Genomic DNA, 17,144 nt, shown 5'->3' on the forward strand with positions numbered 1-17,144 from the left:
TTCAGTCAATATGACTGAACTTATCCTATACTAACTCCATCAAGCTTATTTTCTCCTGTTGATTGTAACACAGTACGTTTAATATAACAAACAATTTGAATGCAGCAGGGACACCTAATATTTTCAGCTGAGGTAACTTAATCTTTTCTCTCGTGCAAAATGAATACGGTGTAATGAGCTCCTGTGGCTCTCCTGCGCATAAACATGTAACTCTTACTTTCATAATTACATTACAAGGCACTAGCCGTGAGTGGGTGGGAGAAGCTCTCAGGTGCTGCGCTATGATGGCTGCTGAAGACAGGCTTTGCCGCACCATGCCAGCACAGGAAGCAGAGATATAACGGTCCATTAAACATGTTAAACAGATGTACATGCAGTGAGGAGCAGAGGTTTGTGGGGCACAGAGGAAAAGGTCAGCCAGTGGTTAATAGCGTGCTGAGGAGCAATGAAGGAAGGGAGGGGTTCTTAAGACTTGAGGGAACTGCATAACGCCCTTACCCTCACTGTCATCTTTGCATGGTCTGTCTTTGTGTGAAGTGTGTTTGACTCCAGCATTGTGAAAGCTGACAGATAGAAAGACAGATAGACAGATAGGAAACACACTCAGAAAAGAGGACAACTCAGATGAACTTTTAATTTAGGCTAGTCTCAAATAAAGCAGCTTAACAAAATCCCAGAATCGTCAACATGGCCTCACTACTTTTACTAGTCCCATCTAATCTATGTTTAGGTAAGGAACATCCACATTACAAATGTCAGTAATCTGCTCAGACAAGATTAATTTCACATCTGTCAAAGTGGAGGACTTCGCGTGGAACCAAGACATTGTTTTAAAGTCAAAGGACAGAACATTCAAAATGAAAATTAAATCAATGCATCAAAGTCAGAGGCAACAATTCAGGACAAAATCAACACTGGTGGAGGAGGGGTGTAGAATGTTATACTTAGAAATTCAACTAAGCAACTGAATTTCTCTTTTTATATAAATAGATACAATGACTTAGTATTCTGGCTTGAAAAAATGTTATTCTTTTTAACAGTAAATGAAATGAGATCATGGGTTGGCCTATTGTAGTATTCTTTCAAAAGCAAAACAGAAATAACAACAATGTACAACTAGGAATCTCGCTGTTACAGGGAAAATACTGACAAATGTTGAGGAAATAGTACAATATTTTAGGAAATACACTTAAGCCTACTCACTTTTCCTGTGTGAGCTGGATGAGAAGATCAATACCATTCTCACGTCTGTGCCATAAATGTGGAGCTAGAGCTCAGAGACAATCAGCTTAACTTAGCCCAGAGCCAGGGTCTGTCCAAAAGAAAACAAAAATGTGCCTACCAGCACCTCCATAGCCCACTAATGAACATGTTGTGTCTGGTTTGATTAATTTGCACAAAAACCAAGAGCCAGCAGACAATTAGCTTAGCATAAAGGCTGAAGCAGAGGGAAACAGCAAGCATGGCTCTGTCCAGGGGAAAAATAAAATCTCCTTACCGGCTTACTTTTGAAGCTCCCAAATTAAAGGTCCAGTATGTAGGATTTAAGGGCATCTATTGGCAGAAATTGTATATAATATTCATAACAATATTGTTTATAATCCCCTGAAAATGAGACGTGTGTTGTGTTTTCGTTACCTTAAAATGAGCTGTTATATAAAGGACCTCTTCCACAGAGTTTGCCATGTTGTTCTACAGTATCCCCAAACGGAAACCAAACACTGGCTCTAGATAGGGGCATTCGCCTTTTTGCCTTTTCGTGTTCGCAACCATAGTTCTCCTACAGGCCATCCACAATCTTCGTGCCTGATGCCACTTAATCCTGCACACTGGATCTTTAACATGTTACACATTGTTTGTTTAATATTTATATTTTTGGGGGAGTAACCATGGATATATAAAGAGAACTGGATACAGCACTGGAGGCGGGGCCCAATGGTAACATGTAACGGACCCAGAGATTGTAATTATAAGCCTTTATGTTAAATATATGGTTTAGCCACAGTGTCAAATTGGCTTTAAAGACCAGCTCTGTTCCTCGTATGGATGTATAAAGAGACCTGGATGTAGCATTGCAGACAGATCTCCATTTATTCCTATGAAAATTGCTCAGTGGTTCATGAAGCCAAAACAGCTTAGTTTACACCATATAAAATTGCCCACACCTGGATTACCCGGATAGAGACTTACAACGGCCTCGGCTTAGTGTCAAACTCATGGTTTAGCCCTCGCTAGCTCCAGTGGGCAGCAAATGATTTAATCGTGCAGCTCTTCTAGATTTTCTGAATGTTATTGGACCAAATGGATCAAATCCCGATACTGAATGATTCATTTCACGGGGGGTGACGCTAAAAAAAATTATTCAATGATACACAGACGTATTTTTCGTAGTGTCAGTCTATGGTAACAAATCTGTCATATGACGGTCCTGGACAAGTATAATTCCACTTTTGGCCATTATGTAAAAATGGCTTCAAAGCTTGGCGCTCTTCCCGGGGTCTTGAGAGTTGCATGCTGGAGCTATTTCTAGACTTCCTGGAGGTGCTGGTAGGCAGATTTTGTTATGTTTGGACAGAGCCAGGCTAGCTGTTTCCTGCACATTTATGCTAATCTAAGATAAGTAGCTGCTGGCTGAAGCTTAATATTAATAACTATATTTCTCAAAATGTCAGACTAGGCTCACCTGAGCGAATACACACATGTAAATCAATGTCAGACTGTCACACTGTGTATTGTTTTGACCTCTATCTGTATGGAGGTGACGGTGTGATATTGATTAATTTAGAGGAGGGATTAAGAGCTTAAGGTCAGGCTTATCTTGATGCAGGGCAGTTGAAGATCATATTAGCATCATGAATGGCAATATAATACACATTAGTTTTGTGACTGAGGCTGTTGCATTGTTGACTCTACAGCTATTCTGGTGTGGCTCATTGCCATCTAGAGTTTTAACTGTGTGATGTTTCCCAGGCTACTCAGTGTGAAAGGCAACTGGTCAGTCCTGATATCGGTTTCTTTATTCCTCAACCTCACATTGTGTTTAGTCAATAAGCACAAGATGAGGCTATGGTCACATTGATCCGACAGCAACCATGGCTCAGACATTGCTCTCGCCTTCAGACTTGATAGATGAGAGACATGAGAGCTGCAAAAAAGAAACAATAGACAAAACAAGGATGAATGCTTTTGAATTTTACTGTATGTGATGGGTGTTTCAATTCTCTCAAAGCAGATTCTTCTGTCTTTCTTTTCAAAGGCGCTGGATACTGTTGCTGTATCCTGTGATTGTATTGAAGCTGAATCTGACCCTGGGTTCAACAGGAAGAGCCTGGATGTTGCCTGCTGCTCACCTACCATCTCACCCAGAAAAGTGGTTTTTCACACCAATTTTTTAGGAGCACGTACTTGAATTTTTTCCCCAAAACTGCAGTTTTTGGTTCACAGCACATACAAAGATTTGTCTGTGTATCCCATCTGTAATGCTTCCTAACAGTGTTTTTGTACCAGCTGCACAATCACAGTTTTAACATGACTAACATTTCCAAGATGGATTACCTGATTACAGCACAGTAGATTTTTGTCTGCATATATTACACCTCTCCCCCAGTGTTTTTGCATGCATCCTGTAGTTTTATTTTTCTTGATGCATCGCCAGCATAATGGTTCATTTGCCAGAGGCATCATCATTCAAATGATGTTGTGACAAGACAGACTTAATGTGATCATTACTCTAATGGCTTTTATGAGAATGCCCTGATGTCCCTTTTCTCCTGTAGTGAAACAAAATAAAATAGGTGTGTGTTACAGTCCACCTTTGCTGCGCAGGACAGTGTCGATTACAGCTTAGTGTTGGAACAGATGGTTCCTGTGCTGGACAATATGACCCCAGCTCCTCTGACACAGAACTGTTCCAACTGCACCCAAGTTTTAGTCCCAGAGCTCAATGTGGTCAAAGCAGTGGTTTTGGGCCTGGTGCTTGGCGTATTCATTGTGTTTGGAATTGTGGGAAACATCCTGGTAATCCTCTCAGTGGTTTGCCATCGACACCTACGGACAGTCACGCATTATTTTATAGTTAATCTTGCAGTGGCAGATTTGCTGCTGAGCTCCACTGTACTGCCCTTCTCTGCCATTTTTGAGATTGTGGATCGCTGGGTGTTTGGAAGGGCCTTTTGCAATGTTTGGGCAGCTGTTGATGTGCTCTGCTGCACTGCCTCCATCATGAGCCTCTGCGTGATCTCTGTTGACCGCTACATTGGAGTCAGTTACCCTCTGCGCTACCCAACCATAGTGACAAAACGCAGGGCGCTGCTGGCAGTGATGCTGCTGTGGGTGTTGTCTATCATCATATCTATTGGACCTTTGTTTGGGTGGAAAGAGCCGGCACCTGAGGACGAGTCCATCTGCAAGATCACAGAGGAGCCTGGCTACGCTATCTTCTCTGCCGTGGGGTCTTTCTACCTTCCTCTGGCCATCATCCTGGCTATGTACTGTCGGGTTTATGTGGTAGCTCACAGGGAGAGCCGGGGCCTGAGGGAGGGCCACAAGACAGAGAAGTCAGATTCAGAACGAGTCATACTCAGGATACACAGAGGCAACACAACTGTATCAGAGGACGAGGCTCTTCGCAACCGCACACATTTCGCTCTGCGACTGCTCAAGTTCTCACGTGAGAAGAAAGCTGCCAAGACCCTGGGGATTGTGGTTGGCTGCTTTGTGTTGTGCTGGTTGCCCTTTTTCCTGGCACTACCCATCGGTGAGTATTGTGTTCATCTTAAATGTGATTCTGAATTTAAGATGATGTCCAAGATCTCGTTAGTAATTGTCTGGGCAAATTATGAAAGGAATCAACACAGTATAATAATTTAATCAATCAGCATATAGGAATAGTTCAGCATTTTGTTTAGTTTTACATTTTTTACACTTATTACTTATATTATTACTTAAATAATTACATCTCTTGCTGAGAGTTAGATAAGAAAATTGATACCACTCATGTATGTGTGGTAAAAAGCTACAGCACAGACAGAAAGCCTGCCTGTGTCGAAAGGGGAAAAAAATCCACCTCCCAGCACTTCTAGAGCTTACAATTTAACATTTTATAGCTTATTTTTTCAATCCATACTAACACCAAAGAGAACATTGTGGCTTTATGGAGAGTTAAATTTTACTATCTCTAGTGAGCTTTAGGGGCAGACTTTGTTACCTTTGGACAGAGCCAAGCTGTCTCCCCTGATTTCCAGTCTGTATACTAAGCTAATAAAAAGTGGATTTAAACACTGCAGACCACTTATTGGAGAGAATCAATCGTCACTAGCGCAAAACAGGGCTTCCTGCATAAGCCCACCATTTTTAAATAGCCAACTTACCATCTATAGTCAGCCACGTCTCATAAAAATACATAAAAAGGACAGACTTGACAACGCATTACATGATGGTGGGCACAAAACATGTTAAAATTAAATGCCAATGCAAAGTCAGTAAGGATCTTTTGTCATGTTGGATACACAAATTTCCATGTAGGGTGGCTGGGACAGGCTGGGACATAATAGACTTTGCATCAGCATTGTTTTGTGTTGCCAGCTTGTAATCTTAGCATATTTCGTGCCCACCATCACCACTTAATGCGTTGTTAAGACTTTGTGTCCATTTGATGTATTTCTGTGAGACTGTGCAACAATAGGGATTGCAGTTTTTTTATCCATACAACCCAGATTTTTAAAGATGGCAGCCCGCAAAACTACGCTTTACGCTACGCCATTCAACTGACGAAGTGCAGACATTCCTCTAGTTGGTTGCCAATTAAAGGATTCAGCAAGTGTCACAATGAAGATGATGTCATGCAGTTTCATGTGGCATCACTATGGAGATCAGCTGAGAATCAACTGAGCACTTCAGGGGTACTATGTGCAGCGAAAAGAAAGTAGAGAAAAGGACCTGGTAACAAAAGTGAGTTGAGTCTAGTTGAACCATGTGGTGGACATGAAGCATAAATTCAGCTGGCTCAAGTTACTGAACAGACACATAGTAAAGTGATGTTCTTATCCAACTCTCGGTAGCAAAGACAATTTGCATGTTTCCAACAGTGTCACTATTTCTTTAAAACTGCACGGGTCATTTGGTTGAAATTCTTAATCAATAAGAAGTTACAAATTAAAAACATACTCATACCTTTGATCATGCACACTCACACATTTGAGTCAGAGCACTTCTAGAAAGTCATTTTATTACTGCATTAATTCATTTTACCATTTCATTCGTCGATTTATGCCACTGCCAGGTTTGGAAAGTGCTGGCTGATTTAATGGTTTGATGATGTTAATTGAATTGCTCCTCTGTGGGCGCACACTGAAGGTACTATCATTCAGAAGAGTCTTGTGGCCACTTGAGCAGCGTAGTAAATGCTTGACTCGGCCAGGTAGATGCTCTATAAATAGGCTCAATGAAAATTTTAGACCTCTGACAGCCTTCAGTGCTCCCCTGTCTGCAAACAAAAGCCTAGCATTTCAGACCAACATATATTTCAAACACAGATCTTTGAATGAAGTGTCAAGCTGTTTTTCACCATTTCTCTGCTTGTTCTTCTCTCTCAGTTGTATCTATGACTCACTTCATCACAATGCCAGTCCAGGATGGACAGATAAAGTCATCGCATCTGTGTCAGACTTTATTTTTATATTGCCTTGATGATTGTTCTCAAGTGTGCTTGAGGGAAATTCACACAGCTTGCCACCTGCTTGCATGCACTATATGTGCTGGTGTCAGTATATGGAGGGAATGAGAGAAGGAAATCTGAACCAAGTATATATAAGATATAACAAAACCCTCACAATCCCTCAGGTCTTCTATTCCATGCTCTCATGCTTGTAAATATAGCTGCCTGTTACCATTTGGCTTTTGCATTTCCAGACTGGGAAATAAGGAAAAGCCTACGCTTACCAATGCTCTCTTACTAAGGCTGGTGTCAGACTGCATACAGCTGCCACATAAGTCTCTGGACAATGAGAGATTTATGAGTGAATCACCAAGCAATAGTCTGGTTTTGACGTGTAGAGCTGGATAAGTTATGATTGTTTGCTTTGGTTGATGATTGGAGTATTCATTATGTTGTCGTCAAAGAAAAATGAATTGTGGGAATTTGATCCTGTCGACAAAAAGATGAGTTCTTTCAGCTCTGCGTGTGTTTGAGGATTGTCCTCCTCTGTCCTTGACATTTCAGAAGTCCTTCTCAGGGACTATAAGGAACTGTAAAGCAAGCCTTGCTAATTTAAAGAGTAACTTCATGGGGTGCCCCTATGGCTTTAAATGTTAAGTCATCAACCATGAACGCCAGTGTCCCCTGATTCAAGTCCAGTAGAGTACCTCTGTTTCATCTCTCATTCCCTCTTCCTTCTACTATTGCTATCTAAAGCCATAAAATGTCTCCAAAATATTAAGATAAATAAATAAAGAGTGACTTAGCAGGCTTTCAGCACCCTGTGATTCAAAGGATTAACTCTTGATGTGGTCAGAAGTGTGCTCTAATGCACCTGTAACCCTGTAATCTCAGAAAAAACAACCTCCAACATGGAAGAGTGCAATGGAACGGTCATTAAAGTCAGAATTCCAAATTGGAAACTCGGGCAAGATCTGCCAAACCACAGTTTAATGTTTTATATAGTGTTTGTGTTGTGAAATGTGCTCTAACAATGTTGTAGCTGCCATTTACATACAGTTAGTTTGTGCTTGATAGAAGTGTTTGTGAGCATGCACATCTCCATCTCCTTCCACACAAAATGAATGCACACAACAACAGTATGCAACTGGCTTTGGTGGCTCACACTATCACACACAATTCTGAGTTGTTGTACATTATTAAAATGAGCAAAGATGAGCAAGACAGTTGTCTTATGTTATGTTCTAGCTTTTTCTCTTCACTAATGGTGCTGTGGTAATTCGTGTGGGTCCTCTGTAGATGCTTGTGAGGCTCATAAACTTACCATACAAAGATCAGTTTGCTGTGGGCGTCCGTGTTTTTCCGAGCAGATGCACTTGGGTGCATTTAGATTGAAAGTCTGGAATTTCGATTTGGGATTATTGACTTCCGACTTGCAATGGATTGCAGCATCACCACACTTAACAGTGATGTATGGTGTACTGACACACCCTGGAGTACACCTCTACATCACAGCAGAGGAGTGAGAAGTTACATCCCTGCGGCTCAGAAAAAGAAAGATTTTCAGTGAGTGTAAAGTTTCACTTTAAAGCTGCACTAATCAGCATTTTTATATCAACAATGGGTCATTTGTGTAATATGTAATATGATGGCCATTTGTAGTAATGAACCCACAGATAATCATCTAACTTTCCCTTAGCTTTACTGAGCTTATTAGCATCTATCAGATCATTTTTTTAGGTAAAGTTTTTCTGTGCTACACTTTGGGTTTATGGAGACCAAAAACAGGGCTAAAAGAAGAGTGAATACTGGACTTCCATATTTGTCAGGTGGACAGAAACACAACTCTAAATGAATGCATTGCTCTGTGTCTGAAGGATGTGTCTGCTAACACGTTCACAACAACTTTATTAGATGAAAAAATGTCGATGTAATGTCTGCAGTTTGTTCTGCTGCTCCCACATCAATAATCTCGACTAGAATGCACCATTTAGTTGCAGTTTGGTCAAAATCGTGGATCTCAAAAGTTATGACAAATAGTCTTTTGCAGGTCATCCAACAGTTATTTTAAAGGAGTTTAATAAGCCAAGATGCCATGAAAAACTGTCAGACGGACAGACTGTCAAAATAACAGCACAACAATTAGAGTTACACAGTTTTCACATGACAACAGCCAGTGATGTTTTATTGATTTTAGACAACAATACATTTATCGAACAGTTGCAGTACCCTTCCTTTTTCTTTTAAGAAAAAAAAAAAATTAATCTCTTAACCGTACCAGCAATAATAGAATTGTTCTTTTTGGCACAGCTGGGAATAAAATGTATGAGCCCGACAGCCAGGCACAAAATAATTTGCTCTCAAACTCTCTCCACCTCTTCTTTCTATCCATCTCTATATCACGACCTCATTTTTCAACAGCCCACGTTTAACCGTCTGCAACAGCCCATCCAATAAAGCATTTCACAAGACAGCTTCTCCCCTTCTACCCTGAAGATAGATAGATAGATAGATAGATAGATAGATAGATAGATAGATAGATAGATAGATAGATAGATAGATAGATAGATAGCAGGAGAAGACAAGAAGAAGTCAGCCATTTAATTATTGTAATGTTTCACTGGCAGTCACTCGGTATATGAAGAGTCACGTTTACAGTGAGTAACAGTGCTGCATGTAATGTGCCTGTTAAGCCATTTTCTCTCCTTTTTCATTAAGGATCCGACTCACGCTTTCTGTCGTTAATGCTTCCTCTTATCACAAGCAGCACAATTTATAACGGCAATTTAGTTTTATAAAATGCTTCACCTTCATGGCAACTGGGGAGCTTTTATTTAACTGGATTAAACTGTTAGAAAAATTAAGTGGATGTAAATGAGAGCAATCTCTCTATCTCTCTCAAGTGGCTGATCCTGTGCTGATGTCATATAAACACAACATTTGAAGCAATAGATACTAGAGCAGGTAACTGGAGCTCTAAATGATTTGAGTTTTCCACTTTGGCCCAGAATTAATAATCTCAATAATTGTTGGATGTACTGTCATCATTTTTTACAGACATTCATGGTTCTCAGAGGATGAGATGATGTGGTGTGTTATTCCTCTTATACAGATTTAAGATATATCTCAAAAACTTTGGAAGGGATTGCCATGAAACTTGATACAGATATTCATGATCCCCAGAGAATGATTCTCTAACGACTCTTGCGATTCTTGTCCTCTAGCGTCAGCAGCAGGTTGTGTTAGAGGAATGTCTCAAATTCTGTAGAGACATTATATTCCCCAGAGGATGAATCCTACTTAAGCCGGACTTAAACCTGCAGCCTACACCGATGTGAGCATTTATACTTGTGTGGTGGTGTGTCTTGTGTTGCTCTGCAGTTACACCTCCAAAACACTAGTTGGCAGTGGGGATTCTGTGCTGTAAAGTTTAGTTGATTCAAAACACACATTAAACATGGCTTAATAGAGACAATTTCAAACACAAATACGCAAATTGGCTTCACTATAACTCGCAGCATTCACAGACAAACACTTGTGTTAATCCGGACACATTTTCCCCACATATACAACATGCTAATGCTAATAGCACAAGCCTATGGCATTTTACATTGTATAAATTAGCCTAGTGGCTAGCAGAGATTTCCTCTAGACCTACTCACATAAAACCAGGGACAACAGCAATATTTAACAAAAGTAACGGTACAATTTCAGCCCCATTACAACTCACCAGGTTCACTGACAAAACAACTGTCTTATACTGAACACGTTTTCCAAACAAATACAACATGCTAACGATATTAGCACAAGCCTATGGCATTTTACATGGTAAAAATTAGCCTAGCGAGGAGTGGAGATTTCCTCAGCTCATATAAAGCCAGTATAAATCCCTGAAGGATAAATCACACACAAGACTTAAAATGCTATTTTTGTGGTGGGTTTTTTCTACACAATTTATTGTTTCTTATCTGTGAAATTAAAGTAAATAGAAGCTCCATTTCCACTGAGGGATATGGTTTCAGCTTACAAAAATAGAGAGTCTGTGTCGTAGCTATGGTGTTGATTCAATGCAGAAGTATAAATTCCGCCTTACACTGAACAAAAATATGAATGCAACATTTGTTTTTGCTCTCATTTTCACAGGTCTAGGAGATTCAAGATCTAAGACTTTTAATGCACTCAAAAGAATTATTTCTCTCCAATTTTGGTCACAAATTTGCTAAAATCCATGTTAGTGATCACTTCTCCTTGTCCAAGATAATTCAGAAACCTGAGAGGTGTGGCATATCAAGATGCAGATTAATAAACAGCATCATTTCAGGTGTGCCTTTAGATGGTCACGATAAAAGGACACTCGCAGTTTTATCTTGGAAAAAAAGGCATTTATAAGGATTTCACATGACTAGCGCAACAGAAGTGCATATTTGGTCGCAGATACCCAAAGGAATCAGTATCTGGTTTGACCACATTTGCCTCAAGCAGTGCGGCACATCTCCTTCCCATAGAGTTGATTGTGGTCTGTGAAATATTGGCTCACTCCTCTTCTCCTCCTCTTCTGTGTGAAGTTACTGGATATTGGCAGGAATTGGAACATGCTGTCCAGAGCCAGAGCATCCCAAACATGTGCAATGGGTGTCATGGCTGGTAAATATGCAAGCCATGCAAGAACTGAGATGTTTTCAGGTTCCTGCTTGCAACACAGGGCCATGCATTATTATGCTGTGACATGAGATGGCGGTACAATGAATGGCATGACACTGAGTATCAGGATCTCATCTCGGTATGTTCAAACTGCCATCAACAAAATGCACCTGTGTATGTTGTGCATAGCTTATGTCAGCCCATACCGTAACTACACTGTCAACATGAGGCACACTTCACAGTGCTGACATGAGGAAACCTGCTCACCCACATGACACCAAACACGCTGTCTGCCATTTGCCTGGTACAGTTTAAACCGGGATTCATCTGTAAGGAGAACACATCTCCATAGTGCCAGATGATATCAAAGGTGAGCCATTGCCTACTCAAGTGGGTTACACTCAGCCATACCTGTCAGGTGGATGGTTTATCTTTTACAAGTGACCAGAATTTGGGATAAAAAAGTCTTTTGTGTGTATAGAAAAAGCTTCTCATGAAAAATGGGAGCAAAAACAAAATTGTTGAATTGTAATCAAGCTCTCTAGAGGAATGGTTCTCAACCAGTGGTCCTTCAGGAGTTCCAGGGGGTCCCCAGAAAAATGGTTAATAGTTTATTTTTACATTTTAATTCACCATAGAGGTGAGCCCAATGTGAGTAAGAGTCCTAAAAGTGACTATTCTGATTACAGGTTTCACTTTCTCCACAGTTATCCCATTCACTGCTCTTCAGTCATATCTAACAACTAATATCTTTTCATGTGGAGGTCCCTGAAGCCAGATCTTATTAAATGGGGTCTGTGACCTGATGTGTATCAATTCAGGGGTCCTTGAAAAAAAAAGGCTGAGAACCACTGTTGTAGAGGATACCAAACACCTGCAAAACCAATGACATTCCAGCGACACCAGTATATGCCTACTGTGTGTTCAGCTAGTTTGCAAGTGTTAGCGTGTTAATAGGCTTAACTAAGATAACCCTGGAAAATATTACCTGCTTAAAGTCAGCGTGTTAGCATTGTCACTGAGAGCACAATATCACAAATCACAGTTTGCCTCAGAGGGCTTTACAGCATACGCCATCCCTCCGCCCTTGGACCCCCACAGCAGATAAGGGAAAAACTCCTCAAAAAACCTTTTAAGCTGACGATAGAATTTAGCTTAAATCACAGATGTGCCTACAGCATCACAGAGCTGCTAGCGTGGCTGAAGACTCTTGTATTCTAATATGTCAAACTCAAATTGCTGTGATGTTAATGTAATGTAAATCACCCTTGTGTGTCTACTGTACCTACAGGCTCCATATTTCCTGCATACAGACCTTCGGACACTGTCTTCAAGATCACCTTCTGGCTCGGTTACTTCAACAGCTGCATCAACCCTATAATCTACCCGTGCTCCAACCAGGAGTTTAAGAAAGCTTTCCAGAGTTTACTTGGAGTTCACTGTCTGAGAAGGACTCCCAGACCACACCATCATCATCTGAGTGCGGGTCAGAGTCAAGCACAGGGTCAAGGCCAGCCCCTCACGCTGGGCTTGGACAGCAGGGGGGCTCCCTGTCGGCTCAGCCCTTCCTCCTCTATGGCCCTGTCCAGAACCCCTTCCTCCAGGGATAGCAGGGAGTGGAAGGTCTTTCCCGCTGGCCCCACAGGCAGATCTGGACCGACCGAGACAAGCAGGGATAAAGTGGCCAAAATCTGCAGTAAAAGCTTCCACCGGACCTGCTGCTGCATCCCCAGAGGTGGGACTCCCCCGCAGGAGTCAAACTGCACCCAGCCCCCTCCCGTTGGAAACCTTCCCACCATTAAAATCCACCAATTGTCCCTGTCGGAAAAAGGAGATCCTGTATAACCACTATAATCCTTCATCCATTAGTCATGACTCCCCTTTCAAGGTCACTGATGAGAATATATTTCCCTTTGCTCTCTTGGATGAGCTGTGATGGAACGGTGGCTGCTTTGAAATTTGAAAGTCTCAGCGTTGATATCGTTGTGTGATTTTTCCTGGATGTAAGATCGTCAAAGACATATCTATATTTATCTTATGCTATATTTTACCCCTTTGATAAGGTGGCTTTTCGGCTTTCGAAACACAAACTAGGCTACTGCAGAACACAGCTTGGGAGGGGTGAAAATAAGGCAAAAGTGTATCAAGTTTTGTAAAAGTGTACAAAGAAAGAGATCCTCTGAGCACTTTCCTGAGGTGGATGGAAAGGGAAAAAAACAATACACAATAAAGAGACCAAAAGATTTGAAAATGTTTACATATTTTATATTACAGAAGAGCAGTTCAAATGTATAACAATGTAAGTGGGAACGTTTTACATATTGCATGATTTCACCAAATATTTCAAACATGCTGGTCAGTGCTGGTGCTCCTGCTGTCTCCAAAGTTTGCCTAATCCTGTTCTTGTTGTCAAAATGTTGTTGGTGTACTGCTCCGTACACATAAAGACCGAGGGACCTTGCATACTCTCATGTCACATTACAATAAATTTGTATGACGTATTCCTATGAAGGGATGTATGAGGGCATTTTTGGACTCTTGTTGTTTCTTTTCCTGTGAGTCACTGAATACATAGCCCCTGAAAACGTCTAGTTCATCTATCCACATTCCCACAATTTTGTGTACCTCCGAGCGGTGCCAGATGGATGTCTTAATATACTTCTGTGGAATTTTAACTGACCTTGTGGTTGCTGACCTCAATCCTGACTGGCCCACAAGCCTCTTAAAAAATCCACCAGATTTAGCGATGTCAAGTTAAGTCATACACAGTCTCAGACATTCTTCTCTCAGGCCCTTGTTTCAGTCCTTTTTTTAGTAGCCATCCGTATGAAAAGTCTTTATCCTGACCTTCATAACATCTTTGCGTGGGTGCTGGGTTTTACCCGAGCAAAGGTTGAAAACTTAGTGTGTTTGGTGTGAGTTCAAGACTGCAAAGTGTCTCTCTGTTTACGCAAAGGCATCAAAGGGCAAGAGGACAACCTCTGCCAACTGTATTGATTTTTCTCCTCCTTCTGTAGTACCAAGATGTACTCCCTTTGCGAGTGCAAGAGGGAAGAGATGCAGTCGCGTGTTAAGTGCAGCAGAAGTGGAGTCGACAGCTCTCCCACGGGGGAGGGACGCGGCGATGCAGCGAGAGTGCCTGTCTGTGTCCGCGTTGTCATTGACTGGCATGTCTGCGAACCTGTAAATCACACCATCTCTGTGCAGATGCCATTAGGAGAGCAAGCTACCAGCCGCAGCAATAAACTACAGATGGTGCAGATGACCTAATTCACCCCTCCCTCTATTGTCTTTTTCTATACAGAGCGGTGGCGTTATGAACAAAAACCTCAGCCTATGAATACCTGTGTCACGCTTTATAAAGATAGGCCTATATCATCTTCCAAATGCAATAATGAATATCATAATTAAATCTGCAGCCTCGCAGGAGTCAGATATAGACCAGAACAGAGTATGAACACCCCCCATGTGCTTCACTAGTATTCATGGTTAAATTATCATTAAGTGTATAATCTACATTTCCACAGTGTTCCTTTAATATTCTGTAGACGCTGAATCACTAAGCTTACAATCATTAACTCTAAAGGGAAATAAAAAACAACCATAAATACTTCAGATCTATATAGATGTTCATGACGATATTGTAGTGATGTCAAATCAGCTCTAGACTTGTAATAGTGGTGTCTGTGTTTCAGTGAAAGAAGACAGCAAGCACTGCTGGTGACTCATGTTTGCACACTTTTCCCAGGAGGGCTTAACTGTGGAAAGTCTTCCTGATGCTTTTTGTTTTCTCTCTAAAGCTCTCATCAGCTGCAGTGGAGATGTTGACATTATAGGATTCCCCTCCTCTCTGGTTTAATCAGTGCGCTCAACATGCTAAGTCCTAATTGGACAACTGCCAAACAGCCAGGGGTGTTCGCTAGTCGCAGAACTGTTGCTGATGTGTGCATCAACTGTGACGTTTTCTTGCTCAGTTCATTTTGCTGGCAGTGTCCCCCGTGGATGAGGAGTCTGAGGAGCTGGAAGAACAAAGCGCTGCTCTGAAGCTGAGGCTGCAGCTGCATCACGACTCTGTGCCTCCACCTTGTGTCTCACTGCCTCACTGCAGTTACTTCATCCTCTGCTGGGATGTGGTGTGACTCAACATAATAGCTGATTCCAAATTTGAGATTAATAACACTTTATTTTATATGTCAAGTAGTTTTAGGAGTTTTATATGTCTGTATCTATTAAGATGGGAACAGATTATAAGGACACTGGAGACTGGGCTCAGTCGATACACATCTAATTAATTGATTCCAATCAATTGCTTTTGTGACCAAGAGGACCATTTAATCAGGGGTGGAAGAAAGATTCAGAGCCTTTACTTAAGTGAAAGTAGCCATGCCACAATGCAAGAATACTCAATCACAAGTAAATTATTCCTGCAAAGTTGTACTGTAGAAGTGTTAGTGAAAGTATTCATGACGCAGAATAATCGCCCATATGAGCATTATATTATTAAAGATCCCAAACAAAAAAACTTTAAAGGTATGTCTGTTTGTGTTGTGATTTGTTTTTTGTTTTTTGGGTTGTTGGGTTGTTAAAATTACATTTACTCCATACTCCCCTCACTGAAATTAACAAATGTGCATATATATATATATATATATATATATATATATATATATATATATATATATATGTATATATATATATATAATAAAAATATTTAATTTCTAAAGTTTAACTACTGGACACAAGATGTATCCTACTTTACTTAAAAAGAACAATCTGTTCTCAGTGTGTGTGTTTGTATGTGTGTGTGCACTAATGGTTTAATTAAATTTTCCACATCACGCTTCCAGCTGGCCTCCAAACTAGCTGTGACGTCACAAAATCACATCTGAAACTCAGATTTTAGGTGAGCACAGAGAAACTTTAATGTGAAAACAGTCTTCTAGTGTCAAACTCTCTATGTACGTCTGCACAGTGAAGCTCAAATATCCAAGAAAAGTAAAGATAAGCAACATATATTACTGAGTGCAATGGAACTTTAGATATTGTAGTGTTTGATTGTTAATGCTGATACAGTGCATCAGTGTGGAAGTATTTATTCTTGTAGCTCATTGAGGTTGAGCAAATGAGAAGTTCTGTAACAATACATCACATTTTATACAGTTATTAAATGTTTTGGTCTATAAAATCTCAATCTGCAAGCAGACTAGTATCTACATCTGTCAACATCTGGGCGCCCCAGGATAAGCAATCAAGCCTGAATGCAACTGAACTGACATCTGGCCCATCAGAGCACAGTCTTTCAGTCTTGCGATATAAAGAAAGAATGAAAACCCCCAAAAATGGCTACCACCAAACGACCAGTTTGTGTAGTTTATGTGCTATTGATTATACATGATCTTTCATTCTTGACTGCTAAATAGCCTGGATGTTGTTATGTGAAAAATTTAGATTTGTACTTTTGATCTGAATTTGACCAATCAAATTTGAATAACCTTTTTTTTTTTAATCTGAAGCTTGAGTTTTGTGGATCTAAATTTGTGAACATTGAAAAAAAAAATCTAGTATCTTTTGAAATTGCAAATCAAGAAATTTCATATTTAAATATAAAAAGGTGAATTCAGAACAAATACATTCAGATACATGGTTTAAAGTAAAATATTTCACTACTATGAATTCAGTTCAATATTATATATTCAGTGGCTGTTAAATTCAATTGTTTGTGTCTCTATTTTGCTTCCACAGTAGAGGAGAAGTCTACAAGTAGTGGGAAATGGAAAATACATAAGTAAAGACTGCACTTCTATATAGTGCTTGGGTACCTGCGCTTTTTACCCCTACTTTTAATCAT

At 40.5% G+C, this 17,144-nt stretch overlaps 1 protein-coding gene across 1 annotated transcript; it reads left to right on the top strand.

Moving 5' to 3' along the window:
- Positions 1–3,855: 3,855 nt before the first annotated feature.
- On the top strand, positions 3,856–13,522 carry adra1aa (adrenoceptor alpha 1Aa). Its single transcript, XM_049578918.1, has 2 exons — positions 3,856–4,756; positions 12,588–13,522. The coding sequence occupies exons 1-2, from the start codon at positions 3,859–3,861 to the stop codon at positions 13,139–13,141; spliced, it is 1,452 nt and encodes a 483-aa protein (XP_049434875.1). The 5' UTR covers positions 3,856–3,858; the 3' UTR covers positions 13,142–13,522.
- Positions 13,523–17,144: the final 3,622 nt, after the last annotated feature.

This window comes from Epinephelus fuscoguttatus, linkage group LG6 (genome assembly GCF_011397635.1).
Source record: "Epinephelus fuscoguttatus linkage group LG6, E.fuscoguttatus.final_Chr_v1".
Taxonomy (NCBI): domain Eukaryota; kingdom Metazoa; phylum Chordata; class Actinopteri; order Perciformes; family Serranidae; genus Epinephelus; species Epinephelus fuscoguttatus.